The sequence below is a fragment of the Canis aureus genome, chromosome 24 (genome assembly GCF_053574225.1).
Source record: "Canis aureus isolate CA01 chromosome 24, VMU_Caureus_v.1.0, whole genome shotgun sequence".
NCBI lineage: Eukaryota > Metazoa > Chordata > Mammalia > Carnivora > Canidae > Canis > Canis aureus.
The window spans coordinates 5,799,703-5,814,207 of record NC_135634.1 but is presented as its reverse complement, the minus strand read 5'-3'; the positions used below and the strand labels follow the sequence as shown (position 1 = coordinate 5,814,207).

Below are 14,505 nucleotides of genomic sequence, written 5' to 3'. Positions count from 1 at the left end.
CAGCCATGGGTGTTGACACAGAATAGTCCTTGCCATCAGAAAACTCACAACCTGAAAGAAAAAGATTTTTTTTTCCTGTCCCAGTTTAATCTATTCTAGCTACCAATTCACAGGTCAGAGAATCAGGCTATATGTGTTTTCTATCTTATAATGCATTGCTACTCAAGACCAAAAAGCTGGTTATGTGTAAATTCATTTTAAAGTGTGTAACACAATGCCCTTATGTTTTTAGGAGTTGTATATATTAACCTAGACTTGAAGGGGGGAAGTCCTAGTGTGAAATATAATATGCCAGTAGCTATTAGAATTGGTCTTGGTGTGGACATTGAATTGCTTTGTATGTCAGAGGCTGACTCATATTTATTCAGTACATATAATGATAGGATTCATTTATTCACTTTCTCAACATTAATTCAAGTGGCTCTCTAATATATTTATGTCTCTTTTGCATTGTCATTATTCTTTTTTAATGGATAGCTCTCTTGGTACCACAGAGAAAATATAACTAATGTTTGTGGATTTTTTTAGGTAGGTGCAGAAAGAGTTTATGGTTTCATTGAATCAAATATATTACTGTGACTAATTCAGATATCTCAGAAATAGTCTTTTCCTAATTATTTTTATAGTTTTAATGAATTTGGCACAAAGACAATGAACATTTACAAGCAGATTATTACAAAGAGTTTCAGACCATAAAAGAAATAAGCAGGTGCTACCTACTATAGGTTACAGTTGGATTACAGCTGTTTTATTCATATATTTTATATACCAATATCCAGTGTTACTCTTTCAAACTCAGGACTTTGAATATAGAAAATTTTCTTGGAGATTTAAATAGGTCCCTGACTAGATAACAGAATTGCAGAGATGTGAGGGACAGATGCTTTCATCTGAAACACTCTTTTGCACAAATTCTGAAACTAATTTGGAAGTGATAAAAATTAATTTGCGCACTTTAATTGGAAGCAGCCTACTGCATGAAAAAAAGGAGAGCAGAGCAGGCAATTTGTGCTAAAAGCTGATTGAATTTTTGTCAGGTAGGTATCTTGGACTTGGCCGCTTATCCTCCTGAGCCCCTCTTTGCAATATATTACAACCCATCTCTGACTGGTGTTCTTTAAAAGGATCAATGCTATTCCTGTTGAATCCCTGGAGCCCAAAATTTCATTGATCTTGGGACTTGACATTTCTCATTACGTGCTGTAGCTTCCAAAAAGATAGTCACAAGAGGAGCAAGTCAACATTGTTGTCTCTTCAACAGACACCTAAAATACACTGGGACCCCAGCTCAAAATCCAATTTGCTTTTAAAGTGTGTGGTTTTTGTTTCTGCCAGATATAAGGTGCTTTGTAGAAAGGTTTGTTGATACATACATATGACGTTTTTAAAATCATAGCAATAGGAAACTTTGGAAGAGAATTTACTGTTCATCTTTTCAGATCAAATCTACAGATATTCGAGTAAAATGCAGAAGACATTATTATGCCATTCCAATTTCACTTTTTTAAAAATAAGTCTTTTAACTGATGTTGTATAAGCATTATGCAAACTATGAAACAAGAAGCCCATTGAAAAGGAGGCTCTAGCTGTGCACACATCCCTTCCTTGGGCTCCCATTGTGTGAGCTTCAGCTCTGGACACTGACCCTCCTGCCAGCTACGACCTGTCATTAAACATCTGCCAAATCATATCCCTCTCTTTGTTTGCATCCAGCCTTCTCCTACTTTGGGTGTCCTGGTGCCCAGCTCCATGACCACCACTAACCAGTGTATTGTACTGGATGAAAGAAGCCTGGACAAACAGCCCAGAGATATTTTTAACTTATACATATGCTTGCGTCACTTCTCAGAACTAGGGATCTTAGCTAGGGCTTATTAAATGTATCAGAGGAAGCATAGTTATATGTGAACAATTCCTAACTCCTAGGACTTTCAAAAGTGATGTCCGTAATGTAACATTCTCTTCTCAGCCTCCCATCCCCTCAGCCTAATATTAGGAGACTTTGTAGGGTCCATGACTAAGAAAGGGGCTGAATGCCACTTGGTCAGTGCTCTTCCTGTCCCTTTATGGAACTAAGGCTGCAGGGTTCTTTGGCTTGAGTCAAAAGAAATATTTATTAAAAAAAAAAAAAAAAAACCACAAGAGTTGACTAATAGGTTCTTGTGATCAGAGAGCTTCAGATCCATACCAGGAGGGTTAGGGGTGTCTCTGGGCATTTATGCAAAACTCTACTTCCTTGGATTATACTGTTGACTGTTTGGGGAAGGTAATGGCAGGACAGTAATGTACCTTGACCTAGATCCAGGTTCAGGACTTTAAGGGAGGAGATTCATCCTGCCACAGCAGTGCTCAGAGGTTGTTTGTGTCCTCTCTGCAAGAGAAAAAGAACATAGAGTGAATGAATAGCTATCTTCTATTTTTCAGTGAGTATTCTGTGAGTAATAGATTAATATAATAAAACGAAACCACATCATGGGTCATTTTCCAGCCCTGGGGATATTTTTATATGGGTCACCTGTGGCCTGTGGAAAATGCGGGCCCAGGCATTCTTGATACTTGGGCCAGACCTGCAAGTGGCTGAGGATGCAGAGTCTCAATAAGGGACTCCTCTTGGACACAGGTCTTCTGAGCTAATCTTAACAATTGTCTGACAGTTTTTTAACATAAATCTTGAAATCGCAGTAGTGATTAAAATACTTATTCTAGGATTTCAAGCCATCCTATTTTTATGTAGGTATAAACATGAATGAAAATCCTTTCCACGGGGATTCTGCAGGGAGCTAACAAAGGGTGTAGATAAAGTCTGAACATCATATATCATCAAGACGTTCATCTTCTGATTCCAGCAGAACTGCATTGAGGGTCATAGATTGTACAAACTCTGCTGTTTTTATTTAGATCTTCATGCAGAGGAACCAAAGCTTCCCACTGCATATTAGTAGTCCTAATAGAATAAGGACTACTAAGTAGAATAAGGTACTAAGTAGAATAAGGTTTAAAATAATAAGAACCATGAATATCCTTACTTTGATCATTTCTCTAAGGCCAGAGACCATTTCACTGAAAAAGTTCTCTTCCATGTGAGTAACAGCATCTAATATCTTTGTACTGTTTTTGTCATCCATTTTTAAAATATTGAAATGACTTTTGCTTAAAAATGAGATGGAATCTGTTTATAATAAGCCTTTTATATTTGGAGTTTCCAAATGGCTTGCCTATAAGCAATCTCAAAATAGGGCATGTTTGCTCTTTATCGTCCATGGTAATTCCATCACATGGAGAGCTCCTCTGTTGAGGAGATGAGGGCGATGGCGCTGTGTTGAAGGGGGGGACACAGGGTGGGGAGCGTTCACCTCCACCTCCCTGTGCACAGGCCCTTTAACCCCCAGCCACATCCATCAGTTGTGATGTGACAGTGACAGGATAGTCCCAAGATTTTGAATGATTGTTGGGGTGTGTGACATCTGTCCCTGGCAATGAAATGTCCCTGGCAGGGAAATATGCTTCCTCTTGCTGCTGGTTTCCCAACTCAAAAACCCCTGAATAACATTTTATTTACTTTTCTCTAGTTTAAAGAGGAAAACAGTGCTTTCAGGGGCCCTGAACAATATCCCCTTAACAGTCTCCATGGTTTATTCAAATAATCTGGGGAGATGGTAATGAAAAAAATTTTTTTGACTTTCTAAATCAAATGCAAGCCTTGGAAAGGCTTATTTCCTAATAGAAAATAGATTACATACATAAGGAGTAGTTTTATACATGTTTTTCAATTCCCTGCAAGAGGACTAGATAGCTTTTTACTTTTTTTCTGTAGCATATAAGGGAAAAAGTTTAGAAAACTCTTTACTTAATGTAAATTTTATTAAGCATATAATTTCATAATTTTTTTTAATTCACCAGTCTCTCTGACATAAAATAATTAGGAAAATTAAGGATCACATTACACAGAAAATCTTCATTTTCATTTTACCAGGGAACTCAAGGCATCTTTAGAGCATTATTTTATAAATATATTTCAGACAAATCCAGGATTGCCGACAAATATAAATGGATGTTTTGTCAATATTCAAACCCATCATAGTGGTATACAAAAACTTAGAAGATGACACACGGGCTGCCGCCCTGCTTCTCCCATATTCCAGCAAAGAGAGGCCCCAAAAGCGAAATGGAAACTGATGGATCTGGGGAAGGTCACAGGAAACTGAGCAATTCCTGGAGAGATAAGAGGATGATTGGGTCTAAAGGAGGAGGTGTTGGCAAACCAGAGGAAGCACATTGTGCGTCTCGCAGTATAGGCATCTTAGTTATGCTCTTCCCTCCCATTTTCCCAGGCCTATTGTTGCCTTCCCTCCAGCCTCTGTGGGGCATAGAATCAAAGCACCAGTGCAGCTTCTCATGCTGCTGGTGCCAAGGGAGGGGTGATCCAGGGAGGCAGGCACAATTGCCAGCCGGTGAACATTCGCTGCCCCCACCCTGCCCCCTCCACAGTGAAGACCAGGCATCGCAGCCAGGTGGGAGCCATCAGAGCAGTGTCCACCCCAAAGCACAGGGTGGTTCTCTGGGAGAAAAGAATTGGGGCTGGGGGCACCCTACCCAGAGTAGGATTGACAGAAAAAAACAGGCCAGCATGCAAGGAACTCAAGCAATGTGAGAAAAGATCACAAGCTCAACAACCAGGTGAAGCAGAATGAATAAAAGAAAAATACAGAACTTTTTCTTAAAAAGGCATTTGTTTGGGATGCTTGGGTAACTCAGTCAGTTAAGCCTCTGACTCTTGGTTTCAGCTCAGGCCATGATCATAGGATTGAGCTCCAGTCGGGATCCACAGTGAGCGTGGAGCCTGATGAAATTCACTCTCCCTCTGCACCCCCCCCAGGTCCCCGCTCACATGCGTGTACACACACTCTCTCTGTCTCTCAAAAAAAGTGTATAGATAAATAAAAAAGCATAAGTCTAAGGTATAAGAAAAGGAGAACCAAAGTTACTGAGTACTGTTTTATATTTCTTAAGCTAGGAAATGAGTACAAGTGAATTTATTTTATTCTCTTAATTTTATACATATGTTATAAATATTTAATATGTAACTAATTTTTAATTATGTCTAAAAACAAAAGAAGATCAGATAGCTTTGTAGAAGCTACCAACATGAAAAGAATCAGTGACCTTGGAGGAAAAAAATTAATCTACAGTGTTCCTCAAACTTAACTATTACACTGATCCCTTTTAAAGAGAACAAAATTAAGGAGGGCACTTGATGACAAATTGAATGTAAATACAAAATACAAAATAGAACAAAATTATAATTAACTTGCCCCCCCCCAAAAAAAAAACCCTGACTCTGAGGAATGTGTTCTCGGACCCCATGAACAAGTTTGAGAAACACTGAATTAATTAGTTCATCTTAATTGTTAAAGCATAAGTCAATTTTAAATTGCCGCAGCATAAATTTTTGACAGCAAAGAGAGAGCTCGTCTTTATAACTGGTTAACAAATATGTTTAGAGTATCCTCAAAGTATAAATCTGAAATTTAAAATTTTCATAGAACTTTTCACTCCCAAGAAAACATCTACAGAGGGAGCCTGGGTGACTCACTTAAGCATCTGCCTTCGGCTCAGGTCTTGATCCCAAGGATCTGGGGATTGGGCCCCACTTTGAGCTCCCTCCTGCTTCTCCCTCTTCCTCAGCCTGCTACTCCCCTTGCTTGTGCTTGCTCTCAATCTCTGTCTGTCTCTCTCAAATAAAATCTCAAAATAAATAAATCTCAAATAAAATCTCAAATAAATAAAATCTCAAATGAAATCTCAAATAAAATCTCAAATAAACACCAAGTTCCTACATGACTTTTCAAGGAGAAAAAGTAATGGCCAATAATCCTGATAACTTAAGATGAAATAATACATTCGTACTATATGCACAGAGGCATATTTATGTATCCTACTGACGGTTTGCTAAGATAGTACTGTAGAGTCAGCTAAACCAGACATCCAGATAAAACTGTCATACACTAGGAGTCAGCTAGAACTGTTTAAAAATAAAAACAGAAGGAAATAGGCAACATAAGACATTAATTAGTGTGATATTAATGAGAAATAGAAATAGTGGGGTGTTACAAGGCATTGATAAAATATTTGTTGAATCTGATGGGCTGATTCAGGTCCAAACTGTATTGTTACTAAGTGTTTCACATCCTCCTTTCTGATCACAACCTTCAACCTTCAATAGCATTTCACCTCAATGAGTCTCTTAGAGGTCCTCACATATGCCCAGGATGGCCAATACTGTCTTTTCCTATCCACCAAAGGAACCTGTGAGAACCCTGCCCAGGTTGGCACCATAGCCCATTCACCTTCTGCAGTGCCTCTGTGACTTGCTATTGTTTCCTTTTCTTTTACGATCTGCACCGAAGCCTGTAGAGACCCCTCATTTCTGTCCCAGACTGGCTTTTCCAAACAGTTTGCCGCAATAAGACAAGCTTCAGCATGATGCCCTCTTAACTTTGCTGATCCTTCCCACGCTGTCTTTGTGCAGGTTACTCACCTGATATTCTGATGTTCTCTTCGTATGGAGGTCTTTTGATCCCTACTGCATATACTCTGCATATAATCTGTTCTTCCTCACACTTGGTATAGTGGAGTGTGTCCAATGGCAAGCCTGGGGAAGGCCGAAGTTGTTTGATGAGTTCTCAAGAGTTCCAGGTTATGCCTTACACCTCTTTACGGTCCCAGCTCCTAGCCTGCCTAGAAGAATGCCAATCATTCACTTAATGATTGGGAAAGCACTTAGCAGTGAAAATGCTTGTGTCCTGTAACACAGCTGGACTTTTTAGCTAGGTTCGATTTAACATTAAGTCAAGTGGAAATTTAAGATGGTCATCTCTTTCCTTCCCTACCTTCCTCTCACTCAAAATCAAAGCACCTCAGCCTGTTTTGTTGGAGATTTTAAGGAATGTTTTTAAATGGGTAAGAGCATGGTTTTCAAAATTAGATGGCTCTGGGCTCAGTCCAGTGTTTGCTAGCTGTATGAAATTGTACAAGTTGAATAACCTTGCAAAGCCTTGGGTTTCTTGGCTATAAAATAGGGATAACAACAGTACCTGCCTCATAGGAATATTGCCATAATTAAATGAGATAATACATATAAATACCTTGGCAGGCTTGGTGTCAGTTTCATAACAATGGTCAGGAAAAGAATAGCTATCACACTGTCATGATGTTGTAGGCACGTCACATCTGTTAAGGTACTCAGTCATCTAAACGACCCACAGAGTGGGTTTACAGTAGTAGTAGTTTAAAGGTGAGGAAACAGGTTAAGGCACTGGCTCATGGTCACACATCTAGTAAGTGCACTCAATAAATATTAATGATTATTATTTTAAATGTCTGAGTTAATGGTGTAGCTCTTCATTTCTAGCATTGGTCTGTGCTAACTCACTGCTCCGGTTTCCTTGCAGGTGACTATCCTGCACCCAGAGCTGTCCTCACAGGCCATGACCATGAAGTTGTCTGTGTTTCCGTCTGTGCAGAACTTGGACTTGTTATCAGTGGTGCTAAAGGTCAGAAGGCATTTCTTTCATTTTAGGTCTTTAAAAACTGTACTATTTTCTCAAGTGAACCATGATTTATGATGTCTTTCCTTTAGCAGGCTCTCTATAGACAATGTAATCCTCTGAGTTCCTTGCAACTGTTTCATTTTATTAGTAATATTCACTAGTATTAATATAAAATATATGTAAAATGTTATGTAGTATTTTGTGGCCACCAGCATTCTAGCCAGGACACTGGTAAATTAAACTATAGCATGTCCCTGCGATGCAACTATTAAAAATAACACATAAAAGATGGGGGGAGGTATCTGTGAGGTAGTAGGGAATCTGGGGGTGGGGGCAGTCAGGTTGCTTCTCAGTCATAGCCTTGGACCCACCTCCCTCAAGAAGCCCCTTCCTTTATAAGGCCCTAGGCTTGTAGAGGTTGGTGGGAAAGGACACATGAGTACCTGGAGGTTTTGCTTTTTGTGGAATTGTTTCAGGAAAAATCAGGAAACTTGGATTCTACTTCCGGATCAGACACCCAATTCTCCATGGGAGGGTCTGGGGCAGGAAGGAGCCTCATACTTGGGAGAAACTGCAAGAAAAGCAGAGGGGCTGAGGGGATGCTGTCGCGGTGGAGTTAGGGAGAGAGAAAGTTGACAGGAGGGAGGGCCCGTGGCACAGGGATTGATTGCCATGTGTATTTTATTTCAAGCGTACTGGAAAGCCACTGAAGGTTTTTTAAGCAAAGTGATGCGATGATCAGATTTGGTTTTCAGGAGCTTGTCCTGGCTGCTTTATGAAGAATGGATATAATATCTGAAGGTTAGGGACTGTGTTTTTTTCACTTTTGTGTCTAAGAGTAAATAACCCTATGAACACATAGAATATTTTCAATAAATATCCTTTTCTAAATATTTTTTAAAGTAGCAATTTGTGTAATATCCTATCTTGTAAAGTGAAAAGGAAAAAAAAAAGACAGGTATGGGGGAAAAAAACAACACTTTCTAGAGATGATGGGTGATATTGTGATTGCTATGTTATTTTTCTCCCTGATTTTCTGTATTCTCTATCATTTTAGAAATCAGGAAAAAAAATTAGGTCTAGCCTTATAATGCTAAGTGTTTTGTAAAATATGTATCTACTGGAGTCAACTGGAAAATAAAAATGTAATTCATTGTTTTCATGAGGTTGTTTTGTTGAGGGGCAAGTAATATCAAACTATATTAACCAAGTTATTTCTATCAACTTGGCTAGTGAAACTTTTATCTTATCAACACGATTTCTGCCAGGGGAGAAAAATCAGAGCAAAATAAGTCACTACTCCCCATACTAGTTTTGCACTCTTGCCTCACTGATCATGTTGACAGACAAAAAGTGTTTGTGTATTATCTCATGAGAATATTATCTCATGAAGGAAAAGACCAGATATTTCCCTAGATAAAAAGTTGGGGAGATCTGTATGTGGTAACAGCTTCCTGTATTTGATTTGTTTAAATAAAACACCAGTTCTTGGCTCCTGCTAGCGTACCTCTTTTCTTCTCTGCCTTCTTTGAACAAATCTGAGTGTACGTACCGAGGTAGGGTTTGTGGGTTTGTGAGAGCTCATATGTGACTTGTCATCATGAATGACTCCAGCCCTGGCTGTCCTCCTTCTGCAGAGGGCCCTTGCCTTGTCCACACCATCACTGGAGATTTGCTGCGAGCCCTAGAAGGACCAGAAAACTGCTTGTTCCCCCGCTTGATTTCCGTCTCTAGTGAAGGCCACTGTATCATATACTATGAACGAGGGCGATTCAGCAATTTCAGCATTAACGGGAAACTTTTGGCTCAAATGGAGATCAATGATTCAACCAGGGTAAATCTGCATGTTCAGTGCTTAACAGGGACTGAAGCCACGAGACCGATCGGCTACCTTACATTAAAGGATTCGTAATAGAATTTCCCTGGTATCCAGATAAATGTGTGCTGTGTTTTGTTTGTTTTAGATTCTATTTATTTGAGAGAGAGAGTATGGTGGGGGGGCAGAAGGAGAGGGAGAAGCAGACTCCTCACTGAGCAGTGGAGGGGGAGTCTCAAGGGTGGGGCTCAACTAGGGGAGGGAGGGGGTGGGTGGGACCCTGAGATCCTGACCTGAGCCAAAGGCAGAAGCTTAACCAACTGAGCCACCCAGGTGCTCCAAATGTGTGCTGGTTTTAAAAGCATGTAACTTCATGTAGATTGATGCTTTGAACAAACCCAAAGTTCATTTAATCCCAAGTAGTTAACTCAGTGGATTTAGAGATGATAGCTTTTGTTTGATTAGAAGTCAGACCCCTAAGGAGGTCTTTCTTCAGCTCCTTTATAAACAGTTCTGCATCATCTGACATTAAAAGTGAGTTTCTTGTCAAAGAATGTTACTGTTAGAACCCTAGACCAAAATTACATGTACCAGACTGCCCTTCACTCATAAATGAATTTTGATTGTTGGTTTATCATTATTAAAAACCGTTTTTGAAATATGCTTCTGCCATTTGTTCTGAAAATCTTGACATTGTTACTATTCAGGACTTAACAAAACATCATGTTACTTAATTCTCAAATTCTTCCTGGATTAGATTGATAATATTCTCTTTGGGACTTCTGTTATTTTGTAACCTTAATTGGTTTTAATAAGATCCTTTGTTTATGTAAGAACTCTGATGAATTCCACATTGGAAATTCTGTGGAGTGGACTTTAGGCAACTTGGACAAATGGCTAAAAGCAGATAATAATTATGAGGGAACTGTGTTGAGTGCTTTTGGGTAATGACCATTGACCATCTGGGAAAAACAGAGAAATTGTTGTTTTTCTGCCTTTTCTGAAGGCCATTCTCCTGAGTAGTGATGGCCAGAACCTGGTGACCGGAGGGGACAATGGTGTGGTGGAGGTCTGGCAGGCCTGTGACTTCAAGCAGCTATACATTTACCCTGGATGTGATGCTGGCATTAGAGCAATGGACTTATCCCATGACCAGAGGTGAGCCACGCCAAGGGGAAATGTAATCACTTGAGAACTGTCACTGAAACTTCTTTACATTCTACCAAGGGTGAAATGTGCTGTGAATAAGATTCCAGCATCCAGATGGAAGAAAGACTAGCACAGAAAAGGATAAGTTGAGAAGGGGAGTAAGTGCTATAAGAAAGGATTCTGGTAGGAAGAAAACAGAAAGAGAATAATCGGCGGGGAGAACAGGGTTGCATAAAGGAAGAAATGGGTCTTTTGAAGAATAGGCACATCCAGACACTGCTCCAAACAGAATTATTCCCACCAACGTCTCTGTTCCAAGGGCCTCACCTAGCCTCAGACAGAGCCCCCCTGGCTTCCATTCTGGGAAGAAGACACATGTTTCTCAGCACAGGTGTGTTTCAGCTTGAGGCATCCTTGTAGCCAGCAACTCTCAGCAGAGCTGGCCTCTGTTTTAAAAGATATAAAACACTCACCTGTTACTGAGACAATCCCTCCCTCCCACTTTCTTATTCACACATTTCTCATTTGTGTTATTTTTTTATATTTTATATATTCCCCTAAAACTTTATAATCTTTTCTTAAAGAACTGATATGAGAATTAATTAATAATTTTCCCTTGTGCCTCAGTTGGCAACAGGACAAGGTGTTTATTGTAAAATGAAAAGGATACTTGGAATATAAAGTCTAAAATTTCTAGATTCAAAAAAATCTTAAACTCTGTAATCTTAATGTGGTATATAATTTCTCCTTTTTTGCTGTATATTTAACAGAAATAAGAAAAGTGTATTAACCAACTTTTTTCATCTACATGTATATTCTTTATTAAAGTATGGGTTTCAAAATATTATCAATACTAAGGCTTATATCACAAATTTAACAAAGCATCTGCACAATCTAGTAAAATGGTACTGAAGTCATCAAGAGAAGTAACATGATTAAGAGCTTGAGAAAGGGATATTTTTTGATCTGCTGCCCAGCCTGTTTTTAAAGAAAATGTAAGCAGGTGATTTTAAGAGTATTCCAGAATGCTGTAGTCAGTATTCATGAATAAATGGGAATGCTTTATTATGTAATTACGTATAGATACATGAGCATTTCTAAAGTATTTGATACCAAGTAGTGAAATCAAGTTGAAACATTCTCCCTGACATTCTTACTCATTCATGTTGCAAACATTCGCTACCTACCACCATCATAGATGACGCACCACCAAGTACTAAGATTAGTGACTCCTCAGTGCCCAAATAATAATCATCATTGTATGGGAGGGAAGTAGGGACGGCATGTCAGGAGAAGGAAGTGATTGACTTTTCTTGAAGAGTGAGGAGGGCAAGAGAAGCTTAATTCACTAGGCATCAGAAGAGAGGGTAGACGGGGAGCATCTGCAGAGTCACATTAATGTCAGGGGTCTCCAAAGAGGAGGAAGAAAGAAACTGATGAAGTTCCTATTTCTAGCTCAATCTCATCCCTCATTTCCATTATTTTTGTGTTTTATAATGTCCCTGATATGTTAGAGCAGTAGCACACGCACATAAGTTACATGCACGTATTGAGGATGCTTACCCATAAAGTGTCTATCTGAGGAACTATCTGATCAAAAGCTACACAACACTCGGTCTGGCAGTCCGGATCTGAGCAGGATTGGTTCAAGTTCTCCCAGGAGAACCAAGAACAGGTTACAATCCTGTGTCAGTGAACACAAAACTAACACTTGGGGAACTCAGAACGCATGATACTGTCTAGTAGAAAAGTAGCAAATGCATCAGTGATTTTACATCACTCTTAACCACTGTCTCTGCTTTTCCAGGACTCTGATCACTGGTATGGCTTCTGGTAGCATCGTAGCGTTTAATATAGATTTTAATCGGTGGCATTATGAGCATCAGAACAGATACTGAAGAAAAACGAAGACCCAAAAGCCAAGTTAAAGCTGAGAGCACAAGTGCTGCATGGAAAGGCAATATCTCTGGTGGAAAAAACTCGTCTACATCGACCTCCGTTTGTACATTCCATCACACCCAGCAATAGCTGTACATTGTAGTCAGCAGCCACTTTACTTTGTGTGTTTTTTCACGACTGAACACCAGCTGCTACCAAGCAAGCTTATATCATGTAAATTATATGAATTAGGAGATGTTTTGGTAATTATTTCATATATTGTTGTTTATTGAGAAAAGGTAATAGGACGCGTCACAAGAGACTTTTGACAATTCTGAGGAACCTTGTGTCCAGTTGTTACAAAGTTTAAGCTTTGAACCTAACCTGCATCCCATTTCCAGCCTCTTTTCAAGCTGAGAAAAAAAAAAAAAAAAACACGTTTGATACTTTGTACATCAGATGCATCTTATTTAAAGGGATACTTTTGTAAAAGTAAAACCTTGTATAAAGAACAAAACGTTTCTTAATTTTATTGTGGAGTTACAACTTGCATGTTCTTTAATCCTGATGTCTTGATGGAACAGGTGCATTCACACTATGAAACAGAAAGATATGTCCAAGGACACAGCTCGTATGAAAGGGTTGAATTTGGGCTCAGTAATTTTGGACATATTCACCAAAATATGGTTTGCACTTTTTAATCTACATTCATCCCTTCTAAGTGAAATTTGCTCATAAAGCATTTGGATACTAAGCCATTATTTGCCATTTTTGCTACTTTATACAAAGAAAATTCAGCCCTACCCTTCATAATTTGAAGACACAGCAGAAAGGGGGCTTAGGGATGAGGTCTTGGTTTTTATTGTATAAATAGGAGTCATGATCGTTAGTTCCATAGTAATGACTTCCCAACTCCTGGACATCTCTTCCAGAGTCATCCTGCTGGCTTAGTGTGTGTACATTAGGGGAAGAGAATCTGATGCTAACTATTTTTAGTTTGGTTTGATTTTGTTTTGGTTTTTTCTCTTCGGTTCTCGAATAGCTTAGTTTCTTTAATAACGGGTCAGACTTTATTCTAACAATAACTGAGGTTATTCCTTTAGGTTCTTGTGCAATTCTCACCTAAAGCCACACTCTTAGCCTAAGGCACTTCATCTTTTTATGATATAAACTGATGGGTATCAAATGATTTTCCATACCTTGTACTGATCAAGTTACACACCCAGGGGTATATACACTTATTCATGTTTCTTCTTTGTATATTTGGTGGCTGTATCGTCATAGATGTACATATTGTGTCGGTAGGGCTATGAGGCATGTTCCAGGAATGTAATTTTCTCAGAATTTATACTCACTTGCAGTCATTTATTTAAAAAGATACAACAAGATAATGGGTTCTTTGTATTGGCACTTTGCACCAGAAACATATCATTATTTATTGACGTGATTACTTCTTTGTCATCCACCTTGTATTAGTAAGTTTTAGCACTGAATTCCTTCTTCATTGTTGTTTGTATTTATGATATTCTGAAATTCTGGGGGATCAGCGTAATGATTAAGTTATTCATCACCAGGCTGTAAGCAATATCTTGAGTTTGTAGCTTAGAATTGGGAGGATACCGAACATCTGGAAGACAAGTTCATTTCATCTTGAGATCATGGTGAAATATTTTGGATATATAAATTCCTTAAGCTATTGTAACCATGTTTTATTGCAAAGATGTAAAATATGCCAGATGTGTGTGAGTTGGAAATCAAAAAAAGAAAAATAAAATATGCAAAGAATTCACTGATTGTTTCACATTTCATTGGACACTTCACTAACATGCATTCATTATGTTGTCATACAAGTTTAAGGAATCAGCATCACCTCATATAAAGGCCTACGGCATCTAAAAACATGAAATAGAGTCCTAATGAGGTTCTGTAATTTGCTGAAACATGAGCTGCTCTGCTTGACCATCTGGCAGGGATTTGGGGGCAACAGTGACCAGAGGGAAACAGCCCTGTCATTTCTTCTACATAATCCACTTTTTTGGGTTATTTTTCTTTTATTTGAAGGGAACTAAATGCATGTGATGGCGAAGAATATAATTGCTCTTTACATGAATG

General features: G+C 38.9%; 1 protein-coding gene across 11 annotated transcripts in view; it reads left to right on the top strand.

The window, feature by feature from the left end:
- The window catches only part of NBEA (neurobeachin), a 668,634-nt gene extending 654,452 nt beyond the window's left edge, over positions 1–14,182 (top strand). For all 11 annotated transcript variants that reach the window (XM_077868099.1, XM_077868094.1, XM_077868093.1 and 8 more), the window contains 4 exons: positions 7,452–7,553; positions 9,188–9,384; positions 10,373–10,524; positions 12,323–14,182. In XM_077868099.1, coding sequence (XP_077724225.1) covers positions 7,452–7,553; positions 9,188–9,384; positions 10,373–10,524; positions 12,323–12,413 — 542 coding nt within the window. In that variant the 3' untranslated portion in view covers positions 12,414–14,182. The remainder of the gene's footprint in view (positions 1–7,451; positions 7,554–9,187; positions 9,385–10,372; positions 10,525–12,322) is intronic.
- Positions 14,183–14,505: the final 323 nt, after the last annotated feature.